The 18,147-nt window shown below is 45.3% G+C and overlaps 1 protein-coding gene across 1 annotated transcript in view; it reads left to right on the top strand.

Annotated features, from left to right (window-relative positions):
* Positions 1 to 18,147, top strand: part of ANXA13 (annexin A13) — a 53,026-nt gene that overhangs the window by 18,299 nt on the left and 16,580 nt on the right. The window contains exons 5-7 of the mRNA XM_040432232.1: positions 1,422 to 1,455; positions 1,540 to 1,619; positions 4,600 to 4,668. Coding sequence (XP_040288166.1) covers positions 1,422 to 1,455; positions 1,540 to 1,619; positions 4,600 to 4,668 — 183 coding nt within the window. The remainder of the gene's footprint in view (positions 1 to 1,421; positions 1,456 to 1,539; positions 1,620 to 4,599; positions 4,669 to 18,147) is intronic.

The raw sequence follows: 18,147 nt of genomic DNA, 5'->3' as shown, positions 1-18,147 counted from the left end.
GTAGACATCGCATATCTAGATTTTAGTAAGGCTTTTGACACTGTCCCACATAGGAGACTTATCAATAAACTGCAGTCATTGAGCATGGACTCCCATATTGTTGAGTGGATTAGGCAGTGGCTGAGTGACAGACAACAGAGGGTTGTAGTCAATGGAGAACATTCAAAACAAGGTCATGTTACCAGTGGGGTTCCACAGGGATCTGTACTGGGACCGATTTTGTTTAATATCTTCATAAGTGATATTGCAAAAGGCCTCGATGGTAAGGTTTGTCTTTTTGCTGATGACACAAAGATATGTAACAGGGTTGATGTTCCTGGAGGGAAACGCCAAATGGAAAAGGATTTAGGAAAACTAGAAGAATGGTCAGAACTCTGGCAACTGAAATTTAATGTGGATAAGTGCAAGATAATGCACCTGGGGGCGTAAAAACCCAAGGGCAGAATATAGAATATTTGACACAGTCCTGACCTCAGTATCTGAGGAAAGGGATTTAGGAGTAATTATTTCAGAAGACTTATAGGTGGGAAGACAATGTAATAGGGCAGCACGAAATGCCAGCAGAATGCTTGGATGTATAGGGAGAGGTATAAGCAGTAGAAAGAGTGAAGTGCTTATGCCGCTGTACAGAACACTGGTGAGACCTCACTTGGAGTATTGTGCGCAGTACTGGAGGCCATATCTCCAGAAGGATATAGATACTCTAGAGAGAGTTCAGAGAAGAGCTACTAAACTAGTACATGGATTGCAGGATAAAACTTACCAGGAAAGGTTAAAGGACCTTAATATGTATAGCTTGGAAGAAAGAAGAGACAGAGGGGATATGATAGAAACTTTTAAATACATAAAGGGAATCAACTCGGTAAAGGAGGAGAGCATATTTAAAAGAAGAAAAACTACCACAAGAGGACACAGTTTTAAATTAGAGGGGCAAAGGTTTAAAAGTAATATCAGGAAGTATTACTTTACTGAGAGAGTAGTGGATGCATGGAATAGCCTTCCTGCAGAAGTGGTAGCTGCAAATACAGTAAAGGGGTTTAAGCATGCATGGGATAGGCATTAGGCTATCCTTCATATAAGATAGGGCTAGGGACTATTCATAGGATTCAGATATATTGGGCAGACTAGATGGGCCAAATGGTTCTTATCTGCCGACACATTCTATGTTTCTATGTTTCTATGTTTCCCTGAAATCAGTGTACAACCAGAAGGAGGAGTCAAAGAAACAGGGAGGGGCAGAGGGAGGGACAATGGGAGGGACAGCGGGAGGGACAGAGCAGGGACTCTGCATATCTATGGATGGGAGGTGACTCTGTGACTTATACCATACCAACTATACATCCTGCAAAAAAATAAAATTAAAAAAAAAGCAGAAATTCTATATTATATGTATCTTTATTATAACCATCTTTATTTTGCAGCAAATACGAAACATAAAAGAGTCCTACAAGAGACGTAAGTACCGTTACTCCTCTGAACTAATACACTATGGCGACTGTATTTTCACATATTACATTTCTACGTGTCCATTTTTTTTAGTGTTTGACAGAGATTTGGAGGATGATGTCAAGAGTGACACCAGCGGTTACTTCAAGAAGATACTGATCTCACTGCTGCAGGTAGTTAGTTATATTATAAGTTGTGCATAGTGACATACCTACCATGGAGGCGGACTAAAGGACTGCTATGGGGCCCAAGGGTTCCCAGCCCGGAACTGCTTCTCTTGTTCCTGACAAAGATTCACTGTATTTTCCATCAGTCACCACTAGAGGGAGCTCAGTGCATAGAGATTATTCATTGCTTTGTAAGTGAATGAATTCCTATGCACTGAGCTCCCCCTAGTGGTGGCTGCAGGCATATATATAAAATAGAGTGTGAAGGGAAGCATGAGATTAAAGCTGCTTTCGCATCTGTGTCAGAAGCTCTGTTCGGGGCTTCCGTCACATAATTCATTAAAAACAGCAGGACTTTTTTGTCCTCCTCAATGGAAAACCCAACAGATCCCATTATAGTCAATGGAGTCTGTTTTTTGTTTTAAAAAAATGTAAATCCATCAGAAATCTGGGGTGTCACGCTTTGCCTTCTGACCTGCCTAGGTGTGTTTGATGCATGCGAACAGAGAAACTTGGTCGGGCAGGGGGGGGCTAATAATAAATTTTGCTAAGTAGCCCTATGAGACCTGTGTACGCACCTCTGGTTTAAAATCAGGCAACAGGCAATGCAAAAAAACACCTTCTATCTTATCCATCTGTACCAAGAACCATCACATTTCTATTGCCCCATGCTGGTTCCTTATAGCCAAACTTTATTTGCCTAAAATATAGGATACCCCACCAGTCCACATACTGTAACTCCCATCTTTTGGAAAACTTGCACATAGCAGTCATTTTTTACACTACGCCACGCCTCTAACCCTGCCCAATGCCTATCTATACATACCCAAACCCCCCAGCCATCAGACAGAAAAAGTGCCCCATGCATTGTAAGAATACCCCCTTAGTGCCGCCCTCACAGTAAGGATACCCCATTAGTGCCACAACACCTTAAAAATGTCCCCTTAGTGCCCTTCAGACAGTAATGATCCACTGTTAGTGCCCCTGACATAGTATGATGCCCCCTTGGTGTCCCCCATGCCAGTATGATACCCCCCAAGTGCCCCCCACACAGTATAATCCCCCAAGTGCCCCCCACACCACAAAATGCCCTCAAAGTGCCTCCCCACACAGTATAATCCCCCGAGTGCCCCCCACACCACAGAATGCCCTCAAAGTGCCTCCCCACACAGTATGATGCCCCCTTAGTTCCCTCTCACAACAGAATGCCCCCTAAGTGTACCACAGGCAGAACAATGTTCCCATAACTGCTCGCCCACTCAGTGAAATGTCCCCGTAAGTGCTGCAACACAGAGTGATACCCCATAGTGCCCCCTACAGAATAGAATGCCCCTTAAGTGCCCTCTCACAGTGTGATATCCCCTATTTCTCAACACAGAGTAATACCCTCAAGTGTCCAGTATGATGCCCGCTTAAGTGCCCCCATACAGAGTGATGGCACTGGCAGTTTGGCACATGTTGGGGGTCCATGATTTTGTATTGGGCCCATGAGCTTCAAGTTGTGCCTCAGGGCCTGGATGCGACTATAAGCGCTACACCTCCTACATCTATTCCTCCGCCTAAAAAGTAGAATAAAATCTCCAAAGACAACACTGGAGACAATGGAACAGCGCCATGAGTCAGATCCTGCTGTCTCGCTAAAGCCATTCCTGGTACTTTCAGAATTTCAATTACGATACCTTAAATAGCTGTGGTTTACAGCCGCCAACGACCCAGGACAATACGTAAGACATAATATATGACCGCACTGATTTTTTTTTTTTACATGGTTCTAAATTTACCCTGGACTCCATGAACCCTGTACTTTTTTGCACCACGAGAGCAGCTTCAGACTAAGCACAAAGTAACTTAGAACGGTTTATAATGGGTTAAATGGGACTCAAATACCATCATAAAAGTGGAGCGGTGCTGTCTTTAGAATTTTTTTAATTTTTGTAATTTCAGACAAACCCAAATCAAAATAGTACATTAAATTTATGTGTTGTGAGTAATCTGGATGTTGAGATAAATCTTGTCTTATACTCAGCCCTATTAAATGCTACATTCAGACTTTAATGGAAAAATACTGATGGTTAGGGCGTCCATTTATAAGAGGCTGAACTGTGACAATCTTTGATATTTTGGTGCCATCATTTAAAGGGGTTGTCTGATTTAGAAAATCCATTTTCTTACACCCTATTAGAGAATTCTGAACTTTGTTCAGGATCTTCCCCTCTTGGCCAGAGAGGAGAACACTTTCAAAGAGCGTCTCTCGCTCTGGAGGACCTGTCCTATCCTGTATTATGCAGACGACAACCTATTGATATAAATGAGCACTGTGTAATTCTTGGTCTGTCCTGCGGTGGCACTGCAGGAAAACTAAACACCTACTACCAGGTTCCCCCACAAATTACAGCTGATCGCTGGAGGTCCAAGAAGGAAGACAATTTATGATCATCAGCTCGTTGTCCTGGGATGTTTCTAACAAGTAGGGGTTGTCCAGGGCAGACAGCCCATTTAATACATCGAAGAGAGGTTAACTTTGTCCATAAAAGATAGATAATTGCTTACGGATCCTCCAGAGTTTTGCCTGATAGCTGATGTAATGGGGAAAATCGGACTGGACTGTAGGGATGTATACTGGGTAATTCTTTCATTTCCACTCATCTAATAAGGTCCCCATGTAGCCAAGGTGAACTTTCTTGAGAATGGGAGATCCTAAGTGGTTCAGTAGGTACAGCAAAACTCCTCTAAATCAGAACTTCTTGGTCTAAAATTTTGAAGATCCAAGCCTGGAAACCAAACTATGGGTGATGAGATTTAGACAAGTAGGAGTACAAATATCATCAGATACTGGACACCACCAGCACTGGATATAATGGTCTGAATGTGGTGGTGGTGGTGGTGGTGCGGGGAGTAATTTTGTAATTACGGATTATTGATGTGGTAATATAGAAACTATGAGAATCTGGACCTCACGATATGTACTATACATTTATTTTTTTAGGCAAACCGAGATGAAGGTCTAGACATTAATAAGGACCTAGCCGGTGAGGATGCCAAGAAACTATATGAAGTGAGTAATCCTGATATATTGCAGAGCTGGAGAGATATCAATGGGAAAACGATCAGGACTTTTGTGTTTATATATTCCATAGATGACAAAAGTAATTGTATTTCTTTAAAATATGTCGAATTAAAGGGGTTGTGTGTAATATGGATGACCTACTGTCACGTCTGTCACGGTATTGTTGTTGTTCGTGACACGTGTGCCGTGCATACTGGTTGCCAGGGGCAACGTGTTGTTGTTGCAGCATGTTTTTACCTTCCTCCTTTCTCCTGGTTCTTTCCCTGTCTGGTGCTGGTGGGGTTAACTACCTGGCTGGGTGTGGCCACTTGGGGTTTATATTGCCTGTGGCTTTCAGGATGAAGTCAGTTGTACTCCAGCCTTTGTTGGCGCTGGAGCTTTGCTCCTTTCCTGGGTGTTCCATCTGCCCAGTCCTTGAGGGCCACCTAGTGGAACATCAATGTCTTCCCGTTGTCACCTTCCCTTCACTATGCGTTTGGTGTTGTTTATGTATGGGTGGGTGTTGTTATGTCTAGTTTGGTGTTCCATGTCTGGTCTGTCTATGGTGTATGCTCAGTCCTGCTTGGATGCTAGACATCTCCTTGTGTATCTGTGCCTTCAGTGAGAGGGCCCCCAGGGTTCCCCGAAGGGGGAACTACTATTCAGTGAGCAGCTCTGCCTGGTGCCTTCATGCATCCTTTCCACACGGGGGGTCCAGGCAGTTACTGGTGTGCTGGTTCCTATGTTTGTTGTTTGTACTGTGTCCTGTTTTGTGTGTGGGCTCCAGTACATATGCGTGGGCTCCAGTCATGTGGCTGCAGCAAGTAAGTGTGTTGTTCTAGTTCTAACCTGCCGATCCAGTAGCTGTTTACGGTCTCCTCTTTTCCCTGCATCTAGGCCAGATGAGACTCCTGTTCTTCCGTATCTTGGAGGAACAGGTTGTCTCACGCCCTTTCATTATCTGTAGGGCTGTTCAGGGATTTAAGGGCCCGAGGTTCCTGGGTATGAGTCGTCCTACCATCTGGGTCTGCTCATACCGTGTGAGAAGTCAGGGCCTGTTTCCAGGCCTAGTTGCTCTTCCTGCTTCCAATTGGTGTTCGGTGGGGAGTTTCCCCCCATTCCCAACCGTGACACCTACCCTACGGAGACGTCATCAATATCTAATCGGTAGAGGGTCTATCTCTCAGCACCCCTACAAATTAGCTGTTTGAAGAGCCACGGTGCTCCAGTGAGGTCTGCAGCCTCTTCCTAGGCCAGTGATGTCACATTCATCGGTCACATGGCCTAGGTGCGGCTCAGTCCCATTCAAGTGAATGGGCCTGGGCTGTAATACCAAGGACAGCCACTATACAATGTACGGTGCTGTGTTGGTAATGTCACCGCCAGATCTCTGAGAAGTTCTGACAGACATTCTTCAGTACCTCTTGCATAATGTTCTTTTGTTTTGGTTTCGCTTTGTCATCTCTTCTCCCTCTCCCAGCTATCATCTATTAGCAGTGATTGCCTCCCTTTATATCCCCTCCCATACTGCCTCACTCTGCGGTTTATACCACTTCCTGGATTGTGCTCACTGCTAGATGCTGCAACTGCTGGTTCCTCAGATAAGTCTATTCCTTTATTTGTGTTTTCCTGTTGGCTTGATTCTAGGTGACCCTGACTCCCTCCGTATTGAGTGCAGGGAGCCGGTGGTCGTGTCCCCTCACTATTATAGGGTTTTCAGGTGTCACTCAGTCTAGGTATGGGGACATGCAATTTTCTATCATAAAGATCTTTGCATGGGCTGAGCAGTCAGAGAGAGCTCTAGGGCTTTTATAGGGCTCACCCATATGTTCCTTAGTTTGGGGATCAAGTCAGTTGGATCTTTATTTGTGACTTCTAGTTTTCTGCAACACCATCCGTGACAATATAAACCGCCAAAACCGTTTTAAGCATGGATCCGGTTTCAGCCTTGATGGACCGCATGCGGGGTCTTTCATTGGAGATAGCAGATCTCCGTAAAACTGTATCTCAGTTTCAGGTGACCGGTTCTGCTTGCGTTCATGGAGTTTGTTCTGAGCCTAAGATCTCGCTTCCGGATACTTTCTCTGGGGGTAGTGAGAATTTTGTTCGTTCAGGGTACTTTCACACTTGCGGCAGGACGGATCCGACATGCTGTTCACCATGTCGGATCCGTCCTGCGGCTGTTTCGCCGTGCCCCCGGGCCGGCGCTCCGTCCCCATTGACTATAATGGGGACGGGGGCGGAGCTCCGGCGCAGCACGGCGGTGCACGGCTTAAGGCCGCCGGACTAAAATTACTGCATGTCAGTTTTTTTAGTCCGGCGGCTTTCTCCGTGCACCGCCGTGCTGCGCCGGAGCTCCGCCCCCGTCCCCATTATAGTCAATGGGGACGGAGCGCCGGCCCGGGGGCACGGCGAAACAGCCGCAGGACGGATCCGACATGGTGAACAGCATGTCGGATCCGTCCTGCCGCAAGTGTGAAACTAGCCTAAGAGAGGCTTGCAAACTCCATTTTCGCCTACTTCTTCATTCCTCTGGTGATGAGGAGCAGAGGGTGGGGATCATCATCTCGCTGCTCAGGGCTAACGCTCAGTCTTGGGCCTTTTCGCTGCCGGTGGGGGCACGGCCCCTCCGATCAGTGGATTAATTTTTTGTAGCCCATGGTCAGATATATGATGATCCGGATCGTATTGCTCTGGCTGAATCTAAACTGCGTCCTTCATGCCAGAGTAAGCAGTCCGTAGAGATATACTGTTCAGAATTTCGGAGATGGGCAGCTGATACTGGTTGGAATGATGCTGCACTCCGAAGTCAATTTTGCCATGGTCTTTCGGAGGGATTGAAAGATGCATTTGCCTTTCATGAGAGACCTGCCACCTTGGAGTCTGCCATGTCTCGGGCTGTTCGTATTGACAGGCGTCTTAGAGAGAGAGGAGAGATTACTCCTTCCTGTCATATTCAGTCCAAGGACAGTGGGGCGGTCTCATTCAGTGCGCAGGGGCCTCAGTCTCTCTTAATCCCCTCTAAGTCGAAGCCCATGCAGCTGGGTTTGCTTGCCTCTAATAATAAAGGATTCAGCTCTCAGAGGAGGGTTTGTTTCTGTTGTGGAGGTATAAATCATTTTGCAAATGTTTGTCCCTCTAGGAGATTCAGGGAGTTTTTTGAGGGTAATAAAGAAACAAAAATAAAAAAGTCCTCTAAATAAGTCCTCTAAATACGTTCCATCTGTTACTATTGGCAAGGTTGATGCGGAAATTGAAGGTTTTCCATTTGCTTGTAGTTTTGTCCTACCTGCCAGGGCGGCGCTAGATAGCAAGAACATTGTTTGTGAGATTTTTGTAGATAGTGGAGCAGCTGTCAATCTCATTGATAATCAATTTGCTATAACACATGGTTTCCAGGTATGCACTTTGGGAAAGGATATACCTGTTTTTGCTATCGATTCCGCTCCACTTTCTCAAAAATCGTTAAAGGGCATAGTTCACAATATCCGTTTGACTGTGGGTGATGCTCATGTTGAGGATGTGTCATGTTTCGTCCTAAGCGGATTACCTACTCCTCTAGTGTTGGGGCTACCCTGGCTCACTAAACATAACCCCACCATTGATTGGCAAGCAAGGCAAATAAATGGTTGGAGTGACTTTTGCAGAGAGAATTGCCTCTCGACGTCTCTTTCAGAGGTTTCTACTAAGACTGTGCCATCTTTTCTCTCCGAATTTTCGGATGTGTTTTCAGAGAGTGGTGTCCAGGAGCTGCCCCCTCACCGGGAGTACGATTGCCCTATTAATCTCATCCCAGGCGCCAAGCTGCCTAAATCTTGTTTATACAATCTCTCTCAACCTGAAAGGGTCGCTATGCGTACTTATATCTCTGAGAGCCTGAGAAAGGGACACATCCGACCCTCGAAGTCACCTGTGGCCGCTGTTTTTTTTTTGTTAAGAAAAAAGATGGTTCTTTAAGACCATGTCTGGATTTCAGGGAGCTGAACAGTATCACAATTCGTGACCCTTATCCGCTTCCTCTGATCCCGGACCTGTTTAACCAGATTGTTGGGGCTAAAGTTTTTTCTAAGTTGGATTTAAGAGGGGCATACAACCTGGTCAGGGTCAGGGAAGGGGACGAATGGAAGACGGCCTTCAATACCCCTGAGGGCCATTTCGAGAATTTGGTTATGCCTTTTGGTCTGATGAATGCTCCAGCCGTCTTCCAACATTTTGTGAACAGCATTTTTTATCATTTAATGGGGAAATTTGTACTAGTGTATCTAGATGACATTTTGATTTTTTCTCCTGATTTCAAAACTCATAGGGACCACCTACGTCAGGTCTTGCTAATTCTGCAGGAGAATAAATTGTACGCTAAACTGGAAAAATGTGTGTTTTTGCGGTTCCAGAAATTCAATTTCTGGGTTTCCTTCTCTCCGCTTCTGGTTTTCGCATGGACCCTGAGAAGGTCCGCGCTGTGCTTGATTGGGAGCTTCCTGAGAATCAGAAGGCGCTGATGCGCTTTTTGGGTTTTGCCAATTATTACAGGAAGTTCATTTTGAATTATTCCTCTGTTGTTAAGCCACTCACTGACATGACTAAAAAGGGGGTAGATTTTTCCTCCTGGTCGGTAGATGTGCGTAAGGCCTTTTCTAGTATCAAAGAGTTTTGCTTCCGCTCCCATCTTGGTACAACCTGATGTCTCTCTGCCCTTCATTGTTGAGGTGGACGCTTCTGAGGTGGGTGTGGGTGCGGTCTTGTCTCAGGGTCCCTCTCCTGCCAAATGGCGACTGTGTGCATTTTTCTCGAAGAAACTCTCCTCCGCAGAGAGAAATTACGATGTGGGAGATAGGGAGTTGTTGGCCATTAAGTTAGCTTTTGAGGAATGGCGCCATTGGCTAGAGGGAGCCAGACACCCTATTACCGTGTTTACCGACCATAAGAATCTGGCCTACTTGGAATCAGCCAAGCGTTTGAACCCGAGACAGGCCAGATGGTCTTTGTTCTTTTCAAGGTTTAATTTTGTTGTCACGTTCCGCCCTGGGGTTAAGAATGTGAAGGCTGATGCCCTGTCACGTTGTTTTCCGGGAGGGGGGAACTTTTAAGACCCGGGTCCCATTTTTGCTGAAGGGGTGGTCGTCTCTGCTCTTTATCCTGAATTGGAGGCAGAGGTTCAGGCAGCCCAGGTAGAGGCTCCTGATCTTTGTCCTCCTGGGAGGTTGTTTGTGCCTCTCGCTTTACGACACAAGGTTTTCAAGGAGCACCACGATACTGTCCTTGCTGGGCACCCGGGGGGTAGAGCCACAGTGGATCTCATTGCTCTGAGATTCTGGTGGCCAGCTCTTTGTAAGACGGTTGAGGGTTTTGTGGCAGCCTGTGAGACCTGTGTTCGTGCCAAGGTCCCTCATTCACGGCCATCGGGTCCTCTCCTCCCGTTACCCATTCCTTCCCGTCCTTGGACACATCTGTCCATGGACTTCATTACGGACCTGCCTCGTTCCTCGGGGAAGACAGTGAATCTGGTGGTGGTGGACCGTTTTAGCAAAATGGCGCATTTCATTCCTTTTCCTGGGTTACCCAATGCTAAAACGCTGGCGCAAGCATTTGTTGACCACATTGTCAAATTGCATGGCATTCCTTCAGACATAGTCTCTGATAGGGGCACGCAGTTTGTTTCCAGATTCTGGAAGGCTTTCTGTTCTCGCTTGGGGGTTCGGTTGTCATTCTCTTCTGCTTTTCACCCGCAGTCAAATGGCCAGACCGAGCGCGTCAATCAGAATCTGGAGACATATCTGCGCTGTTTTGTGACAGAGAATCAGGAGGATTGGTGTTCTTTTTTGTCCCTTGCTGAGTTTGTATTAAATAACCGTCGCCAGGAGTCCTCTGATAAGTCACCATTTTTTGGTGCATATGGGTTTCATCTGCAGTTTGGGACATTCTCTGGAGAGGGGTCTTCTGGTTTACCTGATGAGGAGAGATTTTCCTTGTCTTTGTCATTTATTTGGCAAAAGATTCAGGGTAATCTGAAGAGGATAAGTGAGAGATATAAGCGTGTGGCGGATAAGAGACGTGTGCCTGGTCCGGACCTGAATGTTGGTGATCTGGTGTGGTTGTCTACTAAGAATATCAAATTGAAGGTTCCCTCCTGGAAGTTGGGTTCTAAGTTTATTGGACCTTACAAGATGTCCGTCATCAACCCCATTGCTTTCCGTCTTGATCTTCCTCAGACTTGGAAGATCCATAATGTTTTTCACAAGTCCCTATTAAAACCTTATGTCCAACCCACTGTACCCTCCTCTTTGCCTCCTCCTCCGATTTTGGTTGATGGTAATCTTGAATTTCAGATCTCTAGGATTGTGGATTCTCGTATTATCCGCGGTTCTCTCCAGTACCTCATTCATTGGGAGGGTTATGGTCCTGAGGAGAGGATGTGGGTCCCAGTGGCGGACATTACTCGTCTTATCAGGGCTTTCCATAGGTCCCATCCTGAGAAGGTGGGCCCTGAGTGTCCGGAGTCCACTCGTAGAGGGAGGGGTACTGTCACCGCCAGATCTCTGAGAAGTTCTGACAGACGTTCTTCAGTACCTCTTGCATGATGTTCTTTTGTTTTGGTTTCGCTTTGTCATCTCTTCTCCCTCTCCCAGCTGTCATCTATTAGCAGTGATTGCCTCCCTTTATATCCCCTCCCATACTGCCTCACTTTGCGGTTTATACCACTTCCTGGATTGTGCTCACTGCTAGATGCTGCAACTGCTGGTTCCTCAGATAAGTCTTTTCCTTTATTTGTGTTTTTCTGTTGGCTTGATTCTAGGTGACCCTGACTCCCTCCGTATTGAGTGCAGGGAGCCGGTGGTCGTGTCCCCTCACTATTATAGGGTTTTCAGGTGTCACTCAGTCTAGGTATGGGGACATGCAATTTTCTATCATAAAGATCTTTGCATGGGCTGAGCAGTCAGGGAGAGCTCTAGGGCTTTTATAGGGCTCACCCATATGTTCCTTAGTTTGGGGATCAAGTCAGTTGGATCTTTAAAGAAAAAAATATAGGGGGTTGAGTCCGCACAACCTGCCTGCAGGTGCACATCACTATGGCGAAATACATACACAAACGGAAAATGCAAATGTGATCGCACACTGCATCCAGCACTCTGCCCTCCATGCTGGATGAGACATTGGTTTATTTTTTGGCCAAAGCATAGTAAGCCACTCACCGCGTCAAGGTCGTCTCAATTGAGTGGTCCCTAACTCTTGTTCCTACCTGTTCATGGGCCATGACAGCCACATAAAATCCAGGGAATGCAGGTCAGCATGCAAGCCAAGTACACTTTGCTTGTAACCCCGTCCGGTGCCATTACAGCTTTCATCGGATCCAGGGATGCAAGTACCAACATGCATGCTGAACCCACCATATACTTCTCCTGGAGCCAGATGGCTAATGGTAGGTTCTATATAAGCAGACTCAGTTTTATACTGACTTTAAAACCAGCCTCCAGGACAGATTAACTGGTCAGGTGTGCTTGACTCAAAGGAGATCGCCACGCCTCCAATATATGCTACAAAGAAAAAAATATAGGGGGTTGAGTCCGCACAACCTGCCTGCAGGTGCACATCACTATGGCGAAATACATACACAAACGGAAAATGCAAATGTGATCGCACACTGCATCCAGCACTCTGCCCTCCATGCTGGATGAGACATTGGTTTATTTTTTGGCCAAAGCATAGTAAGCCACTCACCGCGTCAAGGTCGTCTCAATTGAGTGGTCCCTAACTCTTGTTCCTACCTGTTCATGGGCCATGACAGCCACATAAAATCCAGGGAATGCAGGTCAGCATGCAAGCCAAGTACACTTTGCTTGTAACCCCGTCCGGTGCCATTACAGCTTTCATCGGATCCAGGGATGCAAGTACCAACATGCATGCTGAACCCACCATATACTTCTCCTGGAGCCAGATGGCTAATGGTAGGTTCTATATAAGCAGACTCAGTTTTATACTGACTTTAAAACCAGCCTCCAGGACAGATTAACTGGTCAGGTGTGCTTGACTCAAAGGAGATCGCCACGCCTCCAATATATGCTACAAAGAAAACCTGCAGGCAGGTTGTGCGGACTCAACCCCCTATATTTTTTCTTTGTAGTATATATTGGAGGCGTGGCGATCTCCTTTGAGTCAAGCACACCTGACCAGTTAATCTGTCCTGGAGGCTGGTTTTAAAGTCAGTATAAAACTGAGTCTGCTTATATAGAACCTACCATTAGCCATCTGGCTCCAGGAGAAGTATATGGTGGGTTCAGCATGCATGTTGGTACTTGCATCCCTGGATCCGATGAAAGCTGTAATGGCACCGGACGGGGTTACAAGCAAAGTGTACTTGGCTTGCATGCTGACCTGCATTCCCTGGATTTTATGTGGCTGTCATGGCCCATGAACAGGTAGGAACAAGAGTTAGGGACCACTCAGTTGGATCTTTATTTGTGACTTCTAGTTTTCTGCAGCACCATCCGTGACAGGTAAGCTGCAAGGAGAGTTGCAGCCTCCTCCAACAGCTGATCACTAGGAGTGGTGGGAGTCATCAACCCACTGATGGCGAGGATAGGTCATCAAAATAAAACATTTAGAAAAAATCTTTAAACCAAATCAAGATCCTTATGTAATGGCATGATCAAAAGGGAAACTTGAGTCCTTAACCATCCCATTGTATCAACTTTGGTCCTGGCTACTTTTGTGGTATTACACTGGTGCACAAGTGTTAGGCAACTGTGTATTTTGACCATATCATTATTTGTATGCACATTTTCCAACTTCAAGCTGTATAAACTTTGATGCTTATTGGATTTAAGCATATCAGGTGATGTGTATTTGTGTAATGAGGGGAAGTGTGGCCTAAAAGGATCAAGACTCCATATCAAAGTGTGCATAATTATTAGGCAAAATGGGTACAAAAAGAGATTTAACTGACTCTGAAAAGTCAAAAAATTAATTTCAGAGGAATGCAGCACTCTTGAAATTGCTAAGATCTTGGGGTGTGATCACTAGGGTTGAGCGAAGCGTGCTTCGGATCATAGATCTAAAGTCGCTTTGTTCAAAACTTTGAATGCTGCGAGAAAGTAAAATTCGTTCAGTCCAAAGTCTCGTGGACTTTGATTGTACAACTTTAAAACCATTTTAAAGCAGCAGTTTTAAAATAGTTTTCAAGTTGTACAATCGAATGCCGAAGTTCTTCACCGAAGTCTCTGTTCCTTCCGTTTTCTACACTGCCTATACTGTCACTGCATATAATTTCATTGTGTAATACTGTTGAGAGGGCCCTGACAAAATCTTTTAGTCCTCCCCCTCCTGGATGGGCCCCTTCTGGGTCAGGGCCCCAAAGCAGCCGCTTCCCCTGCTTCCCCTATAGTTACGCCCCTGACAACCGCCAACACAGCACGCACAGGCGGCGAGACCCAGCAGCCCAACAGCACCCCTGCTTTCAGACTGATCGCCCTTGGGACTGGGCCCCACCAACCAACAGGCACAGCATTAAAGCCACAGCAGCAACCAGGCAGTACTGCACCATGTGACCAGGAGTCTATTCACCTGTCCATGTGGTCGCAGAGCTTAAACTGAGACCAAGTAGCCTTCAACCTATATGCAGTCTTCTGCTAACTAAAAACACCGGGGCTGAATGAGAGGAGAGCTGATACCATGAGAAAAAGACAGAACGCTAATAAAATTCCAAAAAGAGAAAACACATGGATCGCACATCTACAAGCTCTGCATTGATCTGTTGCCTCTCTGCACAATCTACATTGCTTGTGGTGATTGACACGTGGTGCTTCGCCAAATTAGAGTAGGTCCCACCCGAAAGAGGCAAACATGACGTGGTGAGTGGGCTTATGCACTTTGATCAATATTAGAGATGAGCGAATTATTCAAAAATTCAATTCGGTTGCTTCATCGAATTTTACAAAAACTTGCGCCTCCCCCAGTCATTGAACCTGACCCTCAGATGCCGCGTTCATACATGATCTCAGCTTGTGAGTCCCCTGATGATTTGGGTCACACCACCCAAGGAAACGCGTTGGGACAGCACTTTATATATAAGGACCCTGGTATTTATCCTTACATTGAGCTGGGTATTGACCTACCAGGATGGAAAAAAACAGGGAATCCTAAGAAGCATTTAGGGATGGCTCAGAGGGGTCACCCCTTGTCAGGGGCGGGTGCTCCTCTACCAGGGCGTTACAGAACAGCTCAGGCCAAGTAGGGGCGAATAGGGTAAGATACCCAGCTCTGTGACTTGGGACCCCAAAATACTGTGTACAACTGAGATGGTAAGACCGTTCCTTTTTTTTTATCGAGCACTGGAACCAATTGCACTATTGTACACATTGATATATTATAGAAAATTGGGCTATATTTTATTACGATCAAAATAAAAGTTAGCTATTAGCTTTTCCACAAGGCCCCCACATTAATGTGAATTGTGATTTGAATTATAATTTGCCCTATTAATAATATTGTAACCACGATTAATTTTGGTTGTGTGATTGCTGTAAATTGTGCTGAGAAGCAACACATCAATGCAGAGCTTGTGGATGTGCGATCCATGTTTTTCTTCTTTTTTGAATTTTTTTGCAAATACTAAATAGGGTAACAAGAAACGTGTTGAGAAAAAAAGATGCAAATTAACTGCCAAAGATTTAAGGAGAATCAAACGTGAAGCGACCAGGAAGTCATCATCCCCCAGTGCTGTCATGTTCGAGAACGGCAACCGCCCTGGAGTGCCAAGAAGTACAAGGTGTTCATTGCTGAAACATGGTCAAGGTGAGGAAGCCTGAAACCCGGCCACCACTGAACAAGACGTGGAAGTTGAAACATGAAGACTGGGCCAAGATATATCTGAAGACAGAATTTTCAAAGGTTTTGAGGACTGATCAGATGAAAGCAACTCTTGGCGGACTGGATGGATGGACCTGTGCCTGGATTAGTAATGGGCACAGAGCTCGACTTCAACTCAAATGGCAGCAAGGTGGAGGTGGGATATTGCTAAGAGCTGGTAATATTAACAATAAGCTAGTTGGACCTTTTTTTGGTGAAGATGGACTTAAAATCAACTCCCAAACCTACTATCAGTATTTAGAAGACACTTTCTTCAAGCAGTGGTACAGGAAAAAGTCTGCATATTTCAAGAAAAGTATGATTTTTATGCAGGACTATGATCCATTGCATTCATCGAAGTCTCCACTGCATGGCTAGCCAGTAAAGGCCTTAAAGGGGTTGTCTGGGTTCAGAGCTGAACCCGGACAAACCTCTATTTTCACCCAGGCAGCCCCCCTGACTTGAGCATCGGAGCAGTTCATGCTCCGATGCTCTCCTTTGCGCTGTGCTAAATTGCGCAGGGCAAAGGCTCTTTTGTTTACAATAACACACTGCCGGGCGGAAGCTTTTATCCGGCAGTGTGTTCAGTGATGTCACTAGCTCTGATGGGCGGGCTTTAGCGCTGCCCTAGTCGTTTTACTGGCTAGAGCAGCGCTAAAGCCCGCCCATCAGTGCCAGTGACGTCACCGGGCTCTCTGAGCAGCCGGAAGAAGAGGCTTCAGCGCTCCTGCAAGGGACCCAGTACGTCACCGAGTCTAAGAAAACTTCACTTCCGGCAAAGAATTTCCTATAAGAAAACGGGGCTGCAAAAACATGTGGAAAAGGTAGGACATGGATGTATGTTATATGTATGTCTGTTTTGTACTAATAGAACAAAGTCCTCAATCCCGGACAACCCCTATAAAGATAAAAGAATAATGGCATGGCCCCCTTCCTCACCTGACCTAAACCCTATTGAGAACTTGTGGGCCCTTCTTAAACCGGAGGTTTACTGTGAAGAAAAACAGTCCATCTGTCTGAACAATGTCTGGGAGGCTGAGGTTGCTGCTGCACCAAAAGTTGTTCGTTAACAGATTAAGAAACTGACTCTATGGATGGAAGGCTTATGACTGTTATTGAAAAGGAGGGGGGCTATATTGGTCACAGATTTTTTGGGAAATGTCAGAAATGTTTATTTGTAAATTTTGAGTTTTTTTGTTTATTATTCTCACTTGATGAAAATGAACCGGTGAGATGGAAAATGTTCCTTTTTCATTCAGTTACATAATAATTCTGCACGCATAGATCTTCTCTTAAGAAAGCAAAAACCTCACTTTTACTTAGGTTTAAGGTTTATTAACATTTTGGATTGACCGCCCGCACTGTAGTTGTTCAATAATAAAAGTAATCCTTAACTAGAAAAGCTACAATTTCTGGGGAAAATGTGTAAAGTGTTCTTGCCTCCACCAGTAGTCTACAACTGGAGTGGGCGGAGTAACTGGGTGGAGTGGCTTGAGTAACTGTTGTGTGGTTGGAGTGGCTGGAGTAACTGTGGAAAGGTTGGACTGGGCAGAGTAACTTTATGGAGTGGGCAGAGTAACTGTGTGGAGTGTTTGGAGTGAGTAAAGATAGTAAACATTACACTAACCAATTGATTGATTAAATTTAAAAAGTGCACATGGCAAGCTTGATAGAGTGAGAAATGCATTTCAACTTTTATTTATTTATATAGCACATTTAATTGCAATGTTGTTGCCCAAAGTGCTTCACAGTTACATTAAATCATACTTTTATAAAAACATGGTGGCAGTTTAGAAATCATGTCCTGATTTTTCAGCTCACACTCTAGCTTTTGTCACTCTGCTGGCTGCTCACACACCTGGGTTCCTATGGCAACTCACTCTACAGCAAGGGCAGAGAAGAGCGGTTTAAAACAAACTGCTCCAACTTGCTCACTTCACTGGCGGTTGCCATCTATAAATGGTTGTAGTTTAAAAATTATAAATCCTACAGCGATATAGGGGAATCACAAGACCCAGACCTACATTTTGATGCATAGTATGTCTCTGAAATATTAAAAATGAAGGCACAGTCGCAGTTTAGAAATTGTCCTTCAAATTTGAGGTGGCTAGAGTGGAGTTTTAATGAATGTCAATGGGCGTTGTGAGTTGCAAACAAGTGGTCATATTGTGAAAACTATCAGGACTATGACTTAACCGGGGACATTTTTAGTGGCAGCAGGGATAGCTTAACGTTTTGATATACGATTAGTGTAGGTGGGCTTGAAAATGAGGGAGTGGTGGCAGTTTAGAAATCATGTCCTGAGTTTTCAGCTCACACTCTAGCTTTTGTCAGCTCCCACTCTAGTTTTGAACATTCCACCATTCATTGCTATGGGACCAATTTCGCCACAAAACGCCGATATTTTGTGAACCATTTGGCGAAACGTTCCACAAAGTAATAGCACACCAATCGGGTATAATCCACACGGGAAATTACTGTCTATGTAGTGTAAAAACTGTGGGAGGAGATAGGGTGGTAAAGTTGGCTATAAAATTAAGAATATATATGTGAGATAACAGTAAGTGGTCTTGCCATGCAAGAACGCCTAAAAATACAACTTTCCTAAAAATTGTGCACGCAGTGTATTTAAGCACTGTGTGGAGG

Source organism: Bufo bufo, chromosome 5, assembly GCF_905171765.1.
Source record: "Bufo bufo chromosome 5, aBufBuf1.1, whole genome shotgun sequence".
NCBI lineage: Eukaryota > Metazoa > Chordata > Amphibia > Anura > Bufonidae > Bufo > Bufo bufo.
This window is presented reverse-complemented; position numbering and strand designations above follow the sequence as displayed.